General features: G+C 36.7%; 1 protein-coding gene across 1 annotated transcript; it reads left to right on the top strand.

The window, feature by feature from the left end:
- Positions 1 to 4,683: 4,683 nt before the first annotated feature.
- LOC149257384 (kinesin-like protein KIN-13B) lies at positions 4,684 to 5,394 on the top strand. The gene has a single exon (XM_089370959.1). It carries the CDS (start codon positions 4,684 to 4,686, stop codon positions 5,392 to 5,394), a length of 711 nt encoding a protein of 236 aa, XP_089227085.1.
- Positions 5,395 to 18,713: the final 13,319 nt, after the last annotated feature.

The following is an 18,713-nucleotide window of genomic DNA, read 5'->3' on the forward strand; positions in this document are numbered from 1 at the left end:
TTAAAGAAGAAAGAGACGAATTGCAGTAGGTGGTTTTCACCCACATTGGGTTTCCACCTTATATCATGGTGTTCATGTGTGTGGCTCTTGTGTGATGTTCTGTTCTGTTATTCTGCACCTGTTTACTGTTAATATGCTTAATAATGTTCTGATGCATTTACTGAAGATTAAGCTAACTGAATTATAAGATCTCTGGATATACGCGAGTTTCATTAGACACAGTAGCGTGTACATGCGGGTTCACTTAATTGAAGTAGCGTATATGTTTCTGAGTATGAAATTGGAAAGTTTTTACTGATCTGATAATACTGATTCACCCCCCCCCCTCTCAGTATTATTTCCAACAATTGGTATCAGAGCAGGTCCTTCAGAGGAAGCTTGATCGCTTGAAGGAAAAGATCCATCAGAATGGCTAATCCAGAAAGAGAGGCACACATCAGGCCACCAGTCTTTGACGGGAACAATTTTACTCACTGGAAGATAAGAACCACTGCATATCTACAATCACTTGGAGCAGAAGTTTGGGGAATCGTAGAAGGAGGATACAAATTCCCATCAACAACTCCTACAGATCCAACAGAGAAAACGCAATATGAGCTCAATGTCAAAGCTATTACTGTCCTATTGAGTAGTTTGACTCAATCATAATTTATGAAGATCATGCATTTCAAATCAGCTAAGGAAATATGGGACAAAATTGTTACAAGCTACGAAGGAGATGATCAGGTAAAAAGAGCAAAGCTTAAAACTCTCAGAATCTGGTATGAAACTCTTAAGATGCGTAGTAATGAAAGCATAGCTAATTATTTCCTGCGTATGGATGAGATTGTGAATTGTATGAGGGATCTGGGTGAAGAATTTGAGGAAGTTGTCTTAGTTGAAAAGGTTTTGAGATCTCTGTCTACTAAATTTGATTCTAAAGTATCTGCCATAGAAGAAAAGGAGAATGTGCAGAAAATCACCATGTCACAGCTTCACGGGATCTAAACTGCTTTTGAAATGCGACAAGAGGTACCACCAGAGGCCGCATTCGAAGTGTCAGAGGAAGAAGATGAGGTAAATTTTGTCAAGAATCTTGAATAGGGAACTGGACGGTTCAAAGGTAAGCTACCTTTCAAATGTTTTCTATGTGGTAGAGTTGGTCACTATGCTGCTAGATGTCCTCATAACAAAGGAAAGATATCTGAAGAAGATGGTTGTTGGGCCTCAAAATCGTCCCTATTTTCACTCCATTATTCACTTATATCTTCACATTTTACCTTCATGTCACCTCCATTCCACCTCCATATCATTATGTTTACCTCATTATTGGGTCATAACAATACTTTTCCAAAGTTTATTAATTCTTAACATTTCTAAGTGAATTTATGGCTAAAACTTAGAAAATAATATGCTTAAACTTATACCTAACAATTAGCATGAGTTTGTTGACATGTGTAGGTTGCAAGGAAGCTTCCAAGACACCTTTTTGTGGCCTTGAAAGATCAAATTCGAATTTGATAAGATACACCTCATGGAAAAGATCATGGAGAAGATCATGGACCTCATGGAGGAAATCATGGAGGATAGGATTATGTGTCTAGATGGTTGAGAAATGTATGGAACTAAAAGAGAGATTAATGGATCATCATTATGAGTTTGTTATCTCCTCTCATTGTATAAATAGGAGTACCTCCTCCATTTCAAGGGGAGGACTCTTAGAGCATTGTATCCAATTGATGATGGAATAGAATAAAGCTTCATTTTTCATCGATTTCCATTATGTAGTTTTCTTTCCATTATGTAGTTTTTAGATATAGGTTTGCTTAATGTAGTATATGGAATAATTTGTCTTGTTCTTAGGAGAATTGAGCTCACTCTAAAAGGATGAGAGAAACATGTTATTTCATATTAGATTTTATTTCATTTCATTGTTTAGATGTTTAAGGATTTGATTGGTGAATGAGTTTTGAATTAAAATCTTATCAGCATATGAGAGAACAACCAAGGGTCTAAGTTAGACTCTCTCTCTATTTGATTTGCATGATAATTGGAATTCATTCTTTTGCTTTTATGTTTCAAGTATCATATGAGGAGATACCAAGAGTCTAAGTTAGGCTCTCTCTCCAATGATTTATATGGTAATTGAAATTCATTCTTTTGCGCTTTTATTTCATTTCTTCTGCTTATGAATGAATCTTAGTTTAGTTTGGATTAGTGCATGAGAGGACAATCAAGAGACTAAGTTAGTCTCTCTCTCTACTTGAATCTGAGCAACAATTAAAGTTCATTCTCTTGTCTTTATTTCAAGTTTTTAGTTTTATATGGTTTCTCTATGATACTGTAGGGAAGGACAACCAGGACCTCCTTAGTTAGGAGCCTCTTCCCTTGCATATTATATTGAATCGTAGGTAATTTAATTAGACATAGAATTAGTCGCCTACTCCTGCACATATAGTGCTGGCATCATCACAAGCTTACGAGTTTCCCTGGTCGATAATTTATGAGCAATTTAAGTCCAATAAATTGCCCAACATTTTGGCGCCGTTGCCGGGGAATGGTGCTAAGGGATTAGGCATTAGAATTTAATTCAGTATTTATTTTTCTTTAGACAAAATAACTTGTGAGACCTGGTGACAGCAGGATCTTCACAAAGGAGTTTAAATTTGAGTTTTTTTTGATGATTTAGTGTTTAGCTAGTTTTAAATTTTGTCTTTTCAAAAGCACCCCCCCTGCATAAATAAACACAAATCAATCGATAAGTATGCTCTCTTCCTGCACTTCGTGCGATCAGGAAGATCAGAAAGTCCATTGATTTGGTTCAAATAAAAAAAACTCTTGCTCAAGAATTAATTTGCAAAATGAAATAAAGAATTTTGTGAAAAAAAAAAAACATTTTTAATTTTTAGTTGAAATTTGGTTTTTCATCAGGGTTCTCCATTAGCAAGGAGAACATGGAACTAATGCCTGGGTTCTTTCAAGATCCTTTCCTTTAAGAATCGCGACCTGGGAAGTGAAATCGGAAGAAAAAAGAAACACTTTTGGGGGACTAAAGCTTTGAATATTCATTTAGAAAGTGTTCGACAGATTTGTAAATGATTTACAAATTTGGCGAAGCATTCACGTTCAAATTTACAATGCATTCGGCTTCGTTCCAGCGGGCCTACTGTATACAACACCTTTTATTCAATCAAAAGGATCAAACTGGGACCACTCTTTTCACCTGCACATAAACTCAAAGCATTAGCAATGGTCATAATTTTAAAAATGACCCCAATGGTCATTTTAAAATTATAAAATTATGTTATAAAGATTATGCGCTATATGGAATTCAAAAATCATTAAGTTTATGGTATATGTTAATGATATATATCATAAGTTTATAAATGCGCTAACATATATGTTACAAAAGGGAATATAAAATGCGCATATCAAAAAGGAAAATATATAAATCAAATGCGTATATAAAAAGGGATATAACATAGTTATAAAGGGCCAAATGCGCATATCAAAGGAATATCATATAGTTGCAAAGGGCCGAAGGTTTCCAAATATGCATAAACAAAAGAAATCAAATACGCATATAACATAGTGACAAAAGGCCGCGGGTTATGATACATGTGAAGGCCGTGCCTATAATATGGTTATGAAGGCGCAATGTAATGATATATTGGAGGCCGTAAGTATTCATTCGATGGTAAGAAAGGATGATGTTTAAACCAAACTGTGGTATATATATATGATGACATAACGTTTCAAATGCAAAAGTTATGAATTTAAAACCATAAGCTTTGAACGTAAATAGTATGGAATCATTTTGGCACATTATTACACCAACCATATGATAATAACCACACAGCGGTGCTACGGCCAGGTAAGGAAATGGTAATAAGCAAATATCATTGCAAAGAAGGGCACGACGGAAGCCATAATCAACAGACGTTGCCGCAATGAACAAATAAGAAACCTTCCCTGCGCTGTTCAAAACACAATTCTTCATTGCCAGAGCTCAGAAAAATCATGTTTGAAGCCAAAATAAATCAAAAGGTGAAAGGAGTGTGTTGAGAGAGATTTTAAAGGAAAAATCTGAGTCGAAGAAGCCGAGTTTAGCAAGTAAACAAGGTAAGAACTCGAGTTCATTTCGCTCGGCGACTGTAGATAGGAATGAGTACGCCATTACTCATAAGATTTCGTTGTTTGACACCAGTTCGACTGACCGAGAAAGGAGGGATTTGAATGTTTGTTTGCATCCCACGCGGCCAGTGACAGCCAGGTAACTCTAAATCCGGGATAACTCTCAGTCTACAGCACGTAGGGAAAGATTCAACAGATATTAATGCATAGATTGTGGTGTGAAAACAATGGTAATCGGCCAGCATTTAAAATCACCTGTTGCATGCATAACACGATAGTGGAGGTTGAGTTAAATGTGGAGTCAATGCATCAAAGGTGGAAGTGTTAGTTGGATGCCGAAGCACTAAGGGTTGTTATATATGCGCGCTGCTTGTTACAACCGTTGTTACATTTAAAACTTCACTTTGCTGCGCACTAAATCTCTGTCAAATGCATGTGAGTATGTGGATTGTTCAAAATAGAGAACGCGTAAATCATGGAGTGTGTCATATGGGTGTTGATGCAATAAATTAGTTTGTTGAGCGCTGGTTGTTATATGTATGGGCTGCCAAACCAAGAACGCATTGGTATATGCCGAGAAAGGTGGACTTGACTGCATATGTTGAGAAATATGAATTTGTTTTTGATGCAGTGTTAGATGACCAAGTGTCTAACGATGAGGTGTACAGAGTGACTGTTGAACCCATTGTTCCAGCAATATTTCAACGGACTAAAGCAACATGCTTTGTATATGGGCAAACAGGCAGCGGAAAGACTTTTACCATGCAGCCCTTGCCACTGAAGGCCTCCCACGACATTCTGAGATTAATGGACCAAGTTTACAAAAATCGAGGATATCAATTGTGCTTCAGTTTCTTTGAAATTTATGGTGGCAAGCTTTATGATCTACTGAGTGAAAGGAGGAAGCTTTGCATGAGAGAAGATGGCAAACAGCAAGTCTGTATTGTGGGCCTGCAAGAGTTCAGAGTATATGATGTGGAGACTATCAAAGATTTCATTGAAAAAGGAAATGCTTCTAGGAGCACTGGCACAACAGGAGCAAATGAGGAGTCATCACGTTCTCATGCAATTCTTCAACTTGTCATCAAAAGATCAGTTGATGGCAGTGAATCAAAGCCTGCTCGTTTGGTTGGGAAACTCTCATTCATAGATCTTGCTGGAAGTGAGCGTGGTGCTGATACCACAGATAATGATCGCCAAACAAGAATGGAAGGAGCGGAGATCAATAAGAGCTTGCTTGCAACCGTCTGGCAAATATTATTGAAATACACGGCCTGGTGAAAAAAAATGAGTTTCTTAAATGAGCTTCCTTTTGGTTGAATTCGTTTTGGTTGAATTTCTTTTATTGATTTAACTGTAATATATTACATTTATATTTATTACGTTTTAATTGTAATATTTTGTAATATATTACGTATATTACATTTATATTTATTACTTTTTAATGTAATATTTAATTGTAATATATTACGTGTAGTTTAATTGTAATATGTTTATTTTTATTTGTTTTATATATATATATATTTTCATTTAATGTTTAGATTTATATTGCAATATTAGTAGTTATCATTTTCATTTAAGATTGGATTTATTTTGATTTATATTTGTATATTTATAGTAATAATTTTGATTTGTTTTGATTTGTATGTGTATATATTTAATAATAATTGATTTGATTTGATTGATAAATAATGATTGACCTGTATTAATATAAATTATGATTGTATTAGTATATTAATTATATTAATATATTAATATGTTCTAATTATATTAATATGGTTAAAAAAAAAAAAAAAACATTTTTATTTTATATTTATTTTTAGATAAAAAATTGGATTTTCTTTAAAAATAAAATATAAAATATAAAAAAATACTAACTTCATTTTAAGGTTTTCCTAAATAAATTTTGTTGATTTTACAATTTTAAAAGAAAATTCAACTTGAATAATAAATTAAAAAAAAATATTTTTTTTAATTTATTGTTTAAAAAAACAGTAAAATCAACATAAAAAAATTCACAAAATTTACACAGCTTTGAAATAAAAAATGGAATACTTGGAAACAAATTACAAAAATCGGTTTATCAACCAATGGTGGATTCTTGTTTCGATAGCTTTAAGTTGCCATTCACATCTTTCTGTTCTATGCTTTATGACGCACTAATATGCAGGACAGAATTGCCAAGCACATGAGTTATCGAACACAAACAGGGAGTATTATTTTTCATGGTTAGTTTTAAAATGGATTGAAACTTAAATCATGAATTGAGTCACTTGCAACACTTTGATTTTTCCTAAATCTGATTTATTTGGTATGAAATTTTTGCGTAAGAATCATGAAGGAAATGATCAATTCTTCTTGAACAAACTTATGTTTCTTCTGCCAAGTTTTTTTACAGGTTATAAGATAACAAAGTGATCATTCAGGAGATTACATTGTGACGACAATTAGTCTTCCAAAGACTAAATTCATGACAAATTCTGAAGACAAATCCATCTCCACAACCACTACCATCCACCTCCCTGAAAAAGTTTGAATTCCACCAATCATACATCCATAAGGCGTGACACTTCCATATCCATTTTTCACAGCAAGAGTTCTTAATTCATACATTATTCATTTCCTTACATCCATCCATTTTTCTTCTCATTACCATTCCCCTTCATTTCCACCAATAAAACTCTGCTTGAATCAAAGTCCTAGAGTCTATGTATCATTGAAAAAACACCTAGAGGCTTGCATGCCTTAATGGCAAGTACTCTTTCCAATGAACAATGGGAGTACATTAATATCCCTTGTTCGTTGGATCTTGTAGGTGACTCGACCACGACAAATTTATTCGTACCTACCAAGATGTGTTAGGCATCCTGACTCCCATTGGAATCAATGGTGGGAGCTCTTGTGTTGGCTAGGGGCATTCATTAACGGCCACTAAGTCAACAACTTCTTGCTATGTTCGACATCGACACATTTAATCACATAGTAAGATTTGTGCCATCGAGCGTTGAAGACTTGAAGACCCATATTTTGTAGCAGATGAAGCCAATTTCCATTCATTGTATTTCCATTCATTGTATACATTGTATTTCACTTGAGGACAAGTGAATAAATAAGGCTGGGAGGAGAATGTAACTTCTATATTTTGTATACCTTCCAAGCCTTATATATTTTCAACCATATTCAGCAAGACTCATCAGATTCATCATCCAGTGGCAGATACAACTTTCAGCCATGTTCAGCAGGCTCCTCAGATTTTTCATCCAGCAGAGGATCCAGCAGCCGATACAATAATACAGATTCATCTTTCACCCACAGCTTGAAGAAGCAGATTTAGAGCAGAATTGTGGCAGCTGCACATGCATGATTCATGCATGATTTTTCCAACCAAGTAAAGAAGACCATGAACAAAAGTTCTTGCAGCCACACGTGCACAGCTCTCATCCATTTTGGAAGGGTAAGTTAAGGTATGATATTTTCTAACTTTTAACCATTAAATTCCTTGAAAAGTTAGAATAATAATTTTTGGAAAAACTTCACTTCCTTTTTCCTTGCTTTCCCCATTTCACATAATTTCCCAAATCATCCGTTTAAGGGGAAGGATACATCCACATTCATATATCACAGTCATATAACATCCACATTCATATATCACATTCTTAACCCCACTTACCTTCAAGCTATATTCACTATTACATGAGCATACAAATGGCTTTGTCAAAAGTATTTAAAAGTTAATTGGATGCTAACAGAATCATGGTTGTTACACAAGAACCAACCATGATGCATTCCAACAAAATGCCAACACAAGCATGGTTGTTACACAAGAACCAACCATGATGCATTCCAACAAAAATACTCTGCAATAAAAAGCACATTATCATTATGCAAAGGTCATACATTGAATGCAACAAACAAAATATGGTTGAAACACAAGAACCAACCAAGTTGTAATTCATCAAAAATGCTTTGCAAAAGTTAAGTAAATGATATCATGCAGAGTTCGAGCCAAAGCTCAAGTACCAAAACGTAATGTAATAGATTGCATGTGGACATGTGATACCATTGATTGCATGAGGACATGCAATATCTTGAGTTTGGGGGAGATGTTGGGCCTCAAAATCGTCCCTATTTTCACTCCATTATTCACTTATATCTTCACATTTTACCTTCATGTCACCTCCATTCCACCTCCATATCATTATGTTTACCTCATTATTGGGTCATAACAATACTTTTCCAAAGTTTATTAATTCTTAACATTTCTAAGTGAATTTATGGCTAAAACTTAGAAAATAATATGCTTAAACTTATACCTAACAATTAGCATGAGTTTGTTGACATGTGTAGGTTGCAAGGAAGCTTCCAAGACACCTTTTTGTGGCCTTGAAAGATCAAATTCGAATTTGATAAGATACACCTCATGGAAAAGATCATGGAGAAGATCATGGACCTCATGGAGGAAATCATGGAGGATAGGATTATGTGTCTAGATGGTTGAGAAATGTATGGAACTAAAAGAGAGATTAATGGATCATCATTATGAGTTTGTTATCTCCTCTCATTGTATAAATAGGAGTAACTCCTCCATTCCAAGGGGAGGACTCTTAGAGCATTGTATCCAATTGATGATGGAATAGAATAAAGCTTCATTTTTCATCGATTTCCATTATGTAGTTTTCTTTCCATTATGTAGTTTTTAGATATAGGTTTGCTTAATGTAGTATATGGAATAATTTGTCTTGTTCTTAGGAGAATTGAGCTCACTCTAAAAGGATGAGAGAAACATGTTATTTCATATTAGATTTTATTTCATTTCATTGTTTAGATGTTTAAGGATTTGATTGGTGAATGAGTTTTGAATTAAAATCTTATCAGCATATGAGAGAACAACCAAGGGTTTAAGTTAGACTCTCTCTCTATTTGATTTGCATGATAATTGGAATTCATTCTTTTGCTTTTATGTTTCAAGTATCATATGAGGAGATACCAAGAGTCTAAGTTAGGCTCTCTCTCCAATGATTTATATGGTAATTGAAATTCATTCTTTTGCGCTTTTATTTCATTTCTTCTGCTTATGAATGAATCTTAGTTTAGTTTGGATTATTGCATGAGAGGACAATCAAGAGACTAAGTTAGTCTCTCTCTCTACTTGAATCTGAGCAACAATTAAAGTTCATTCTCTTGTCTTTATTTCAAGTTTTTAGTTTTATATGGTTTCTCTATGATACTGTAGGGAAGGACAACCAGGACCTCCTTAGTTAGGAGCCTCTTCCCTTGCATATTATATTGAATCGTAGGTAATTTAATTAGACATAGAATTAGTCGCCTACTCCTGCACATATAGTGCTGGCATCATCACAAGCTTACGAGTTTCCCTGGTCGATAATTTATGAGCAATTTAAGTCCAATAAATTGCCCAACAATGGTAGAAGCTATTATACCCATATTAAAAGTTCATTCAATGATAGTGAAGATATTAGAAGTCTCATGGCACATAAGAAGAAGAATGCTTCATCCAATAATAGCGAAGATATTAAAAGTCTCATGGCACATGAAGAGAAGAATGCAGAAACTGAAGAAGTTGCCAAATTAAAAGAACAATTGGAGACAGAAATCAGGGTAAGGGAGAAATTTCAGGATATAGTAAAGGATCAGAGTACAACTATTCAGAGACTTGAATCAAAGATCCTCTCTCTAAAAGAAGATCTTAAAAAATCAAGAGAACAGAACAGAGAAGATCTTGAAGATCAAGAACATGAAGTGACCAAACTAAAGTGACAAGTGGAAGAAGGAAGAAAAGCTGAAGAAGACCTAAGGAATCAATATCTGAAAAAGGAAGAACAACATCAAGTTGAGGTAAATATCTTGAAAGGTAAAATAGAAGAAAAGGATAAGCTTTTACGATTTCAAGATAGTACTAAAGTCTTGGATGATATTCTTAATAGTCAAAGGTCTCCTGCTATCAAGACTGGTCTTGGTTTTCATGAATATGTTGAAGGTGAATCTAGTTCACAAGGTGAGGCAAGAAACTCTAATGAGAAATCTGAAATGCTCAACAAGGAACAACCAAGGAAAGAAATTCCTCAAGGAAGATCCTTTACTCCTAACTATGCACGTGATAGACGATTATTTCCTCCACTGAATAATGTTGAATGTTATGTATGTCATAATCTTGGACATGTTGCAGCCAGGTGTAGAAGTAGAATGGTTCAAGAAAGATCATCGCATCCCAGGTATTTCAAAGGATATTGCTTTGCCTGCAATGCATATGGACACAAAGCAATTGATTGTGATAGAAGGAACATGAAAAATGTAAGGTGTTATACATGCAACAACTATGGGCATAAAGCAAGGGAATGCAGGAGCAGATTTCAAAATTCAAGACAAGAGGACCATATATCATCACAGTTGCAGGAATTGAAGAAGACAGAGACAGAAAGGTGCGGCATAATTCAGACAGCGGACATAACAGACACAGGGGAATCTGAAAGTGATGAAATTCAGTATTCCATCTTGCATACGCTGATATAACGAAGACAAGTCGCGTATATACATGAGTTACAGGCTGCAAAGTCGCGTATATGAAGAAAGGGCAGCAGAACAGACCCAGGTTCAGTCATGGTTGGCTCAGGCTCAGGGGGAGCAGAACAGACTCAGGAAATGGTTCAGTCATGGTTGGCTCACACTCAGGGGGAGCATATACTTCAAATAATTCATTGTTGGCATTATGGTTAGAAGTGGCTGATGAAACTAAATGATACATCTTGTTGTTTGATCAAAGGAATAGTATTGCAGGCTGATGCTTATGGTACAGATCTGAATGGCTGGTCTTAGAACCTGCATCTGCTCAGGGGGAGCGTGGATAGATTGGTACACTTTGGCATAAACAAAGGGGGAGCCAAATCAGAAACTTCAGCATGTACTCAGGGAGAGTATGGACAGCAGTATGGACAGCAGAAGGTATACCAAAGAAGAAAATATCTTGGTCCGCCCTTTGCCCTTGATGTCAAAGGGGGAGAGTGACTTGGTGTGGTGGTTGCCATCAAGTCCAAAGGGGGAGATTGTTGGCATTATGATTCAAGTGTTGTCCTTGATGGCAACTCACTCAGAGGTTGGTACAGGTGCTCAGAGGTTGGTACAGGTGCTCAGAGGTTGGTACAGGTGATGGCAACTTAATCAGAGGACAGATCTTAGTACAGCATGCCAAGAAAGTTCATACACGCAGGTTCGTTAAGCCCAAGTCGCGTATACAAGCAGGTTCACTATATACCAAGTCGCGTATACGCAGGTTCTCTATATATCAAGTCGCGTGTACACGCAGGTTGGCTTCAGTAAAAGAGCGTGTATGTGGAAAAGTACCTTTGGTCCGTGGCGGTTAGTCCTTGGAAGTTGTGCCTATGGTTTCGGACCATGGTGTCTCGACGGGCGTGTCGATCCCTCGTTTTGAGGTTGATGGTATTGTGTTACTATGGTTTTGGACCGTGGTATTGTGAAGTACCTAAGGCTATATAAGGAGAAGATCATTAGGCAAAGGAGCAAGCAATGTGTGTCTGACGAAGTGAGAAGATCTGGTATTACTGTTTATCTGTTCGGGACGCTTGGCAAGGGTCAGATCTGACAGCAAAGGCATAAGAAACTATTTCTAGATCTGCACGCGGGTTTCCTTTGGTGAAAGCGCGTATACACGCGGTTTTGGTACAGTGAAGTAGCGTATGCATAATAAGATTTGATATTTCAGGTTGCTGCTGATTCTGGTGGTTGTTGCAGAGTTCTGGACTCTGGTTTGGGTTCTGTGTTCTTGATGACAGGGTTTCAGTGATTTAGTATTGGGTTGTTTAATGAATTATGATGCAAGTATAAGTTGATGATTGTATTGTGGTAATGTTTGTTTTGTACTCTTGGATCCAGTCTGAAAATTGATGAAACGTGGTCCCTGAAGGAAAGCAGGTTGTAGGGTCAGCACCTACGTACTAGTAAATGGATCGGCTAGTACAAGAGCTGAGGGGGTTGTAGCTCCCTTCCAAAAGTAGTTGGAAAACGAGAGAGGGTTGTAGCCCTCTGCAGGTTGTAGCCTGCGTACTGGTAAAGGACTGCACCAGTACATTGTAAAAGAAGTTCTTATTAAAGAAGAAAGAGACGAATTGCAGCAGGTGGTTTTCACCCACATTGGGTTTCCACCTTATATCATGGTGTTCATGTGTGTGGCTCTTGTGTGATGTTCTGTTCTGTTATTCTGCACCTGTTTACTGTTAATATGCTTAATAATGTTCTGATGCATTTACTGAAGATTAAGCTAACTGAATTATAAGATCTCTGGATATACGCGAGTTTCATTAGACACAGTAGCGTGTACATGCAGGTTCACTTAATTGAAGTAGCGTATATGTTTCTGAGTATGAAATTGGAAAGTTTTTACTGATCTGATAATACTGATTCACCCCCCCCCCAGTATTATTTCCAACACCTACCTATCAAACAGAACACAACTCAAGCTTAATAGTGATAAAAATCCCTATGAGTTGTGGAAGGGAATACCTACATAAGTTAAACACTTCAAGGTGTTTGGTAGAAAATCATTTATCGAAAGGATTGATAAAAATCCAGTAAATTTTGATTCACGTGTTGATGACGATATATTACTCGGGTACTTTGCTCAAAGTAAATGTTACAAGTGTTACAACAAACAGACAAAGAGGGTTGAGGATTGCACTGATGTGGTAGTAGATTAAGTAGCTTCACAATGCGATTCCTCCAAAGGAAACATGAACTTATATGGAGAAGAAATTCTAGACATCAGGCTCTCAGATCAAGATGAAAGATATCCAAATAATGAAGATGTGGAAACAAGCACAAATCCAAGGTCCAAAACATCCTCCAGGTATGTACAAAAACAACATCCTAAGAGTCAAATTCTTGGAGATCATATACTTGGTGTTTAGACTAGGAGAAAACTTGTTGATAGTTCAAATTGTTCAACTCTTGCTCTGCTATCTTAGATTGAGCCTAAAAATTTCAGCCAAGAAAGTGAGGACAAGTTCTGGGTGAGAGCTATGAATGAAGAACTTGATCAAATTGAGAAGAATGAAACTTGGAATCTTGTTCCAATACCCACAGAGAAAAATGTCATTGAAATAAAATGGTTTTTTAAAAATAAGTTAAATGAGCAGGGTCAAGTAATTAGGAACAACACTCGTTCGATATGAAAAGGGTAGGCTCAAATAGAGGGGTTTGATTTCAAGGAAACCTTTACACCAGTAGCGAGACTAGAAGCTGACAGAATTTTTCTTTCCTTTTTCCAGTCATAAAAATATCAAGGTATATCAAATGGATGTGAAGTCTACCTTTCTCAATGGATATCTGAAAGAAGACGTTTATACTGAGCATCTAGAAGGATTCACACTCACTAGAGATAAATAGTTTGTGTACAAACTAAGAAAGGACTTATATGGACTCAAACAGGCTTCAAGGCTGTAGTATGTAAGATTGGATCATTACATTCAACAAGTCTTTAAAAAATTACTGTAGACAAAAATTTATACATAAATTCTGAAGGAAATCATCTACTAATTTTAGTAGTATATGTAGACAACATAATCTTTGGCAGCAACATAGAACAATTGGGACATAAATTCGCGAATTTCATGCACAAAGAGTTCGAGATGTCCATAATCAAAGAGTTGTCTTTCTGCTTGGATTGCAAATTTCTTAGTCTCAAAATGGAATGTTTATATCCCAATCCAAGTACCTACGAGAAACTTTGAAGAAGTTTGGGTTGGAAGATTGCAATCTAGTTAGCACACCTATGGTTACAGGCTGCAAATTGTGCAAAGAATATGAGACACCACTGGTAAATCAGATTGAATATAGATCCATGATAGGAAGCTTGTTGTATCTCATAGCTTCACGAATAGACATCATGCAAGCGATGGATCTTGTGGCCAGATTTCAATATTTTCCTCATGAAATTCATGTCATTGTTGTCAAAAGGATCTTCAAATATCTTCAAGGGACAATGGATTATGGATTGTGGTATGCTAAAAGTAGAGATTTTAATTTGAAGGCCTACACTGATGTTGATTGGGAAGGCAGTACTGATACCGGGAAGAGCACCTCAAGTGCAACATTCTTTTTGGGAAATTTCTTAGTGTCATGGATCACTAAGAAACAAACCTCCATTTATTTATCAACTGTTGAAGCATATTATATTGCAATTGCTACTTGTTTCTCACAAATTTTATGGATGAAGTAGACCTTGGCGGATCCTATTCCAATCATGTGTGATAATAAAAGTGCAATAAGTATCTCTAAGAATCATGTCATGTATTCCAAGAAGAAGCACATCGCTATCAAGTTCCATTTTTTAAGGGAACTGGTTGCATCCAATGTTGTTAGGCTTGAATATGGGGCCACTAATTACCAACTTGTAGATATATTTACTAAGACACTGGAAATAGAACTCTTTGAATATCTCATGAAAAAGATAGGAGTTGTGACTCCTCCTCCTAAATGACTCAATTTTGGTGCACGTTGGAAGCTACTCAACATGTGGGATCAATGGAAGAGTAGGCTACAATGTTTTAGGGGGAGTATTCAGGGGCATCCTTTGCCATTAATGCAAAAGGGGGAGAATATTACTGGAGAAACTAAGAATAAAAACAATAAAGAATACCATTCCTTGTTTCAGGGGGGCCTTATGTTTTTTCCATCAATGCCAAAGGGGGACATTGTTGGTCAATTGACATTGTCAGATTATGTAATTTGGTATGTTGGCATTGATGTCAACCAGAATAAAATTGAGGTAGAGATCTATGCAGTCATATTTCAGGTAACATATGGGCTCAAATCCTACATTGGACCTACTCCATTGGAAAGTTCTCTGAAAGAGATTTCCAATGGTATGTAGAAGTTCATAAGTGGCCATCACAATCAAAATTTATTTATATCTGAAGTAAAGGAGCTTGGAGTCCTTTGAAGTAGGTAAAATATCGGGATTTCAATTTTGGAAGGTTGAATATCAAAAGTAGGGAGCCATTGGGACCTTGGAATTCTACTTAAAAGAAACCCTAAAGGCAGTCAAATATCAGAGCCAATTTTCTTGGGTTTCGAACCTCAAGAGACTAGAGATTTCGGAACCTGAAATATCAGAGTAGGTCATATCAAAACCTCATAGAAGAAGGCATATATGAATGTTGGAATCTGGAGGCCATCGAAATTTTGGAAGTAGGAGCACATGGGGACCTGATATCGAAAACTAGGAGCAGAAGGAATTTCAAAATTTCACAAATCTAAATTTCAAAAATCAAAATTTCATAAGGCCTTAATAAGGAAACTATTTGAAAGTGCTAAGGTTGCGAGGAAGAGGAATTAAAAAAGGAAATCATTGAAAAATCAAGGACCGATGGAGCTTTTATCTCTCCTCCAATTGGACACATGGAAGCAGCTGATTGGCCTTGGGGAGTTCACATGGAAGATGATGTCAGCATGATGTAGTAGTACGGAGGACACGTGCTAGTTAGATTTAGTAATTTGGGTTGCCTAATGGGGAAAATCCTGGTGACATGTGTCACCACTAAGGATATGCCACATGGAGATGATGACTTCAACATGATGTCATCTCGAAGGACGGAACATCGAAGGTTGGGATTTCTTAACCTCTTATTAAATCCTATTGAAAAAGTTATGACCTATTAAAAGGGGATCCGATGAGACTGGAACATGATCGTGGGAGACCCAAAGGACCAATGGCGCAGAGCGGGGTTATCACCTAAGTGCTATGAAGAATTTCACACCTCCGAGTTTCCTCACTCCTATGCAAATTCTTTATGAAACAGTTCTAATTCAAAAAAAGAAGCTCTGATGTGGATTGGTGCTTGGCCATGTGAGACCCAAAGGACCAAGGGTGCAGAGTGGGGTTAGCACCAAGGTGATATGTGATGCCAATGGGAAGTATTTCGGAGATCTGAATTTTGGAACTGCTCCATAAATGAAATTTGAGAAAAATTAAGAAATGAAGAGTTTCTGATGTATTTGCACCTGTATGAGAATCTAAAGGAACCAAGGGCGCAATAGAAAAATATACAGGGAGAAAGGACCCTGGAAGGAGCCTGAAGGCCTTAGAACCTAAGTGTTATGCCCCTGATCATGGCACCCAGTCCTATGAAGGAAATATGATAAAGGGATAAGTAAATGGATTTAAACGCAATCATGACTTTGCAATTTTGAAAGGTATGTTCAATAAAAGTTATGATATGTCGAGACTCTCATATAACACTATAGTGGTATGTGAAGTCATCGATCATAGCTCTCGATCCCATGGTGAAAGAACAAGTGATAAGACCTAAGTGCTAAGGGGCTAAAGGCATCAGAATTGTGTGATTTCATAACATTATTTTCATATGAGTTAAGCTAACTTATGGGTATGATATTGCAATACAAAGTGAAAGGATGAACGGGTAGGAAACTAGAGAGTAAATGCAAGCCAAAGGAGTCGGTTGATGGAGTAATGGCCAATGTCAAATATCGTTGTGTCAAGGAAGCAAGGACCATTACATGCAAGGGTAGATAAAGGAGTCTGTCTTAAGTAGAAGTAAGGAATCATTGCTCTTATTTGCACGCTTCAACGAATTAAAGGAAGAACATAGCCATGCTGGAGTAAAATATGATATTTGTGATCAATTTAGTAAGCATGGGGAGCCTTGCCACAGTGCGCAGGTGGATTGAGATTACATTCTAAGCATCGAGGATCACACAGAGAATTGGTGAAGTGCTCAAGAGCCCATCCTAATGTTTAATACAAAGAAAGAACTCAAGCAATAGATGCAACAGTAGTATGGAGGTGTCATACAGAGGTACGCTCGAGTAGTGTGGAATCTAGTAGTAGAGACAACATTGAGTAAAGTGCAACAGAGGAACAAAACCAGTGATTGTTATAGAGTTGTGTGGGGAAGATAGTAGTGTTGGATGTGTTGAAGAGAGTAGAGCTAAGTGTATGAGAGTTGTGCAACTGGAGAAACTTTTTGGATTGTAGTAGAGTGTTTTAGAGAGACTATGGAACAGAGTCCAAGAGAAGAGTATATACATTAGTGACTAGAGGATAAGGTGTTGTTGAGTGAGGCCAAGAGAGCCTGTGGAAAAGAAAAGGACCAAGAGAAGAAGCATGTTTCTATAGTGAACCAGATTGGTATTTATATGTATATGTATTTGCCTTTGTTTTCAATTTGAAAATTGTATGAAAGGTAGAATAGTGGCTAGTGCAGGTGGTGGCTTGAATTCATAAGAGGTCAATGCCTCTTGAAAAGTAGGTGCTTTTTATCCTAAGGGGTTTGGTGCCGCCTGTGAGTGGGTGCTCATAAATAAACTGATGTAATTAAGTAGGTGCTTAATTTACATTATAAAAACAAACAAATTGGTGGTTTTTTCCCTTTGAGTTTCCACATAAAAATACCAGTGTCAATATGTGTATTCTTCGATGGATTGTATGTACATATGAATGTCTCATCTTGCTGCTCATTTGTATTATGTATGAATGATCTCATAAGTAGCAGATAATAGAGGAAAGAACTAAACACATATTCATAAAAAAAAAGAAAAATTAAGAACCTCACTAATATTGATTCACCCCCCCCCAGTAATTCCTTATTCCAACTAGATGATGATGAAACCTGCTGAGTAGATATAATGTTAGAAAATTATATATTATAGAGAAATGGAACACATAAAATATTGCAAAAATATAAACACATAAAATGCATAAAACAAGGGAGACACAGATATACGTGATTCACACAGTTTGGGCTACATCCATGGAGAAACAACAAGTCCTTCTTTTATTATATTATCCAACAAACTGAAGAGATACAACCTACAGCAGATCCGTTGTAACACCCTCTTCGCTCTCAATCTCCTCTCTCTTCCTCACTCAGAATACAGATATGCATAGATGCAATACAATTCCCTCATATATAGTGAGGGGTTGCCTTCTAAGGCAAAAAACCCTAAATTAAACATAACTTCTACCATCAGATCATCTGCCTAATGAACGACCCAGATTGACTAGAAATTATTAGACTCTTACAACGTAATTATACATCTATTTTTAGCTTTGTGAGCGCTGCCCTCGAACCCCCGCCGAGGGATCGCTGGCCCCCGGACCCCCCAGCCACGGGGGATTATCCCCCCCACACCCCCCTGCGTGGTGGGGTGTACAGTCTTCCTGGGGTATACATCTGGCTAAAATCTTTGAATACAGAAGATAATCAGGCTCCACACCCAACAAGCTCCCACTTGGATATTGATTATAACAACTCCACCGCTGCTTCATTTGCTAGACAATGACTCCACTTTGGACCTAGTTGTTTCTCATCTTCTTCATCATACTTGAAGACCAATTGAAACTGAGCAAATTCTTAGTTTCTCCCTGGTTACAACTTTTGTTAACATATCTGCAGGATTCTGGCTAGTGTGTATCTTTTCCAGCTTCAATTGTCCATCTTCCAATGTTGACCGTATGAAATGGTACTTGAGCTGTATATGTTTAGTCTTGGAATGAAATGTAGAGTTCTTTGCAAGATGTATGGCACTCTGGCTATCACTGTATAACC

Source organism: Pinus tabuliformis, chromosome 6 (assembly GCF_031772625.1).
Source record: "Pinus tabuliformis cultivar Carrire ecotype Pingquan chromosome 6, CPIR1, whole genome shotgun sequence".
In the NCBI taxonomy this organism is placed as follows: Eukaryota; Viridiplantae; Streptophyta; class Pinopsida; order Pinales; family Pinaceae; genus Pinus; species Pinus tabuliformis.

What these genes read in the sequence shown, in the direction of transcription:
- LOC149257384 (XM_089370959.1), top strand. Translation starts at nt 4,684, where the DNA reads ATGCCGAGAAAGGTGGACTTGACTGCATATGTTGAGAAATATGAATTT.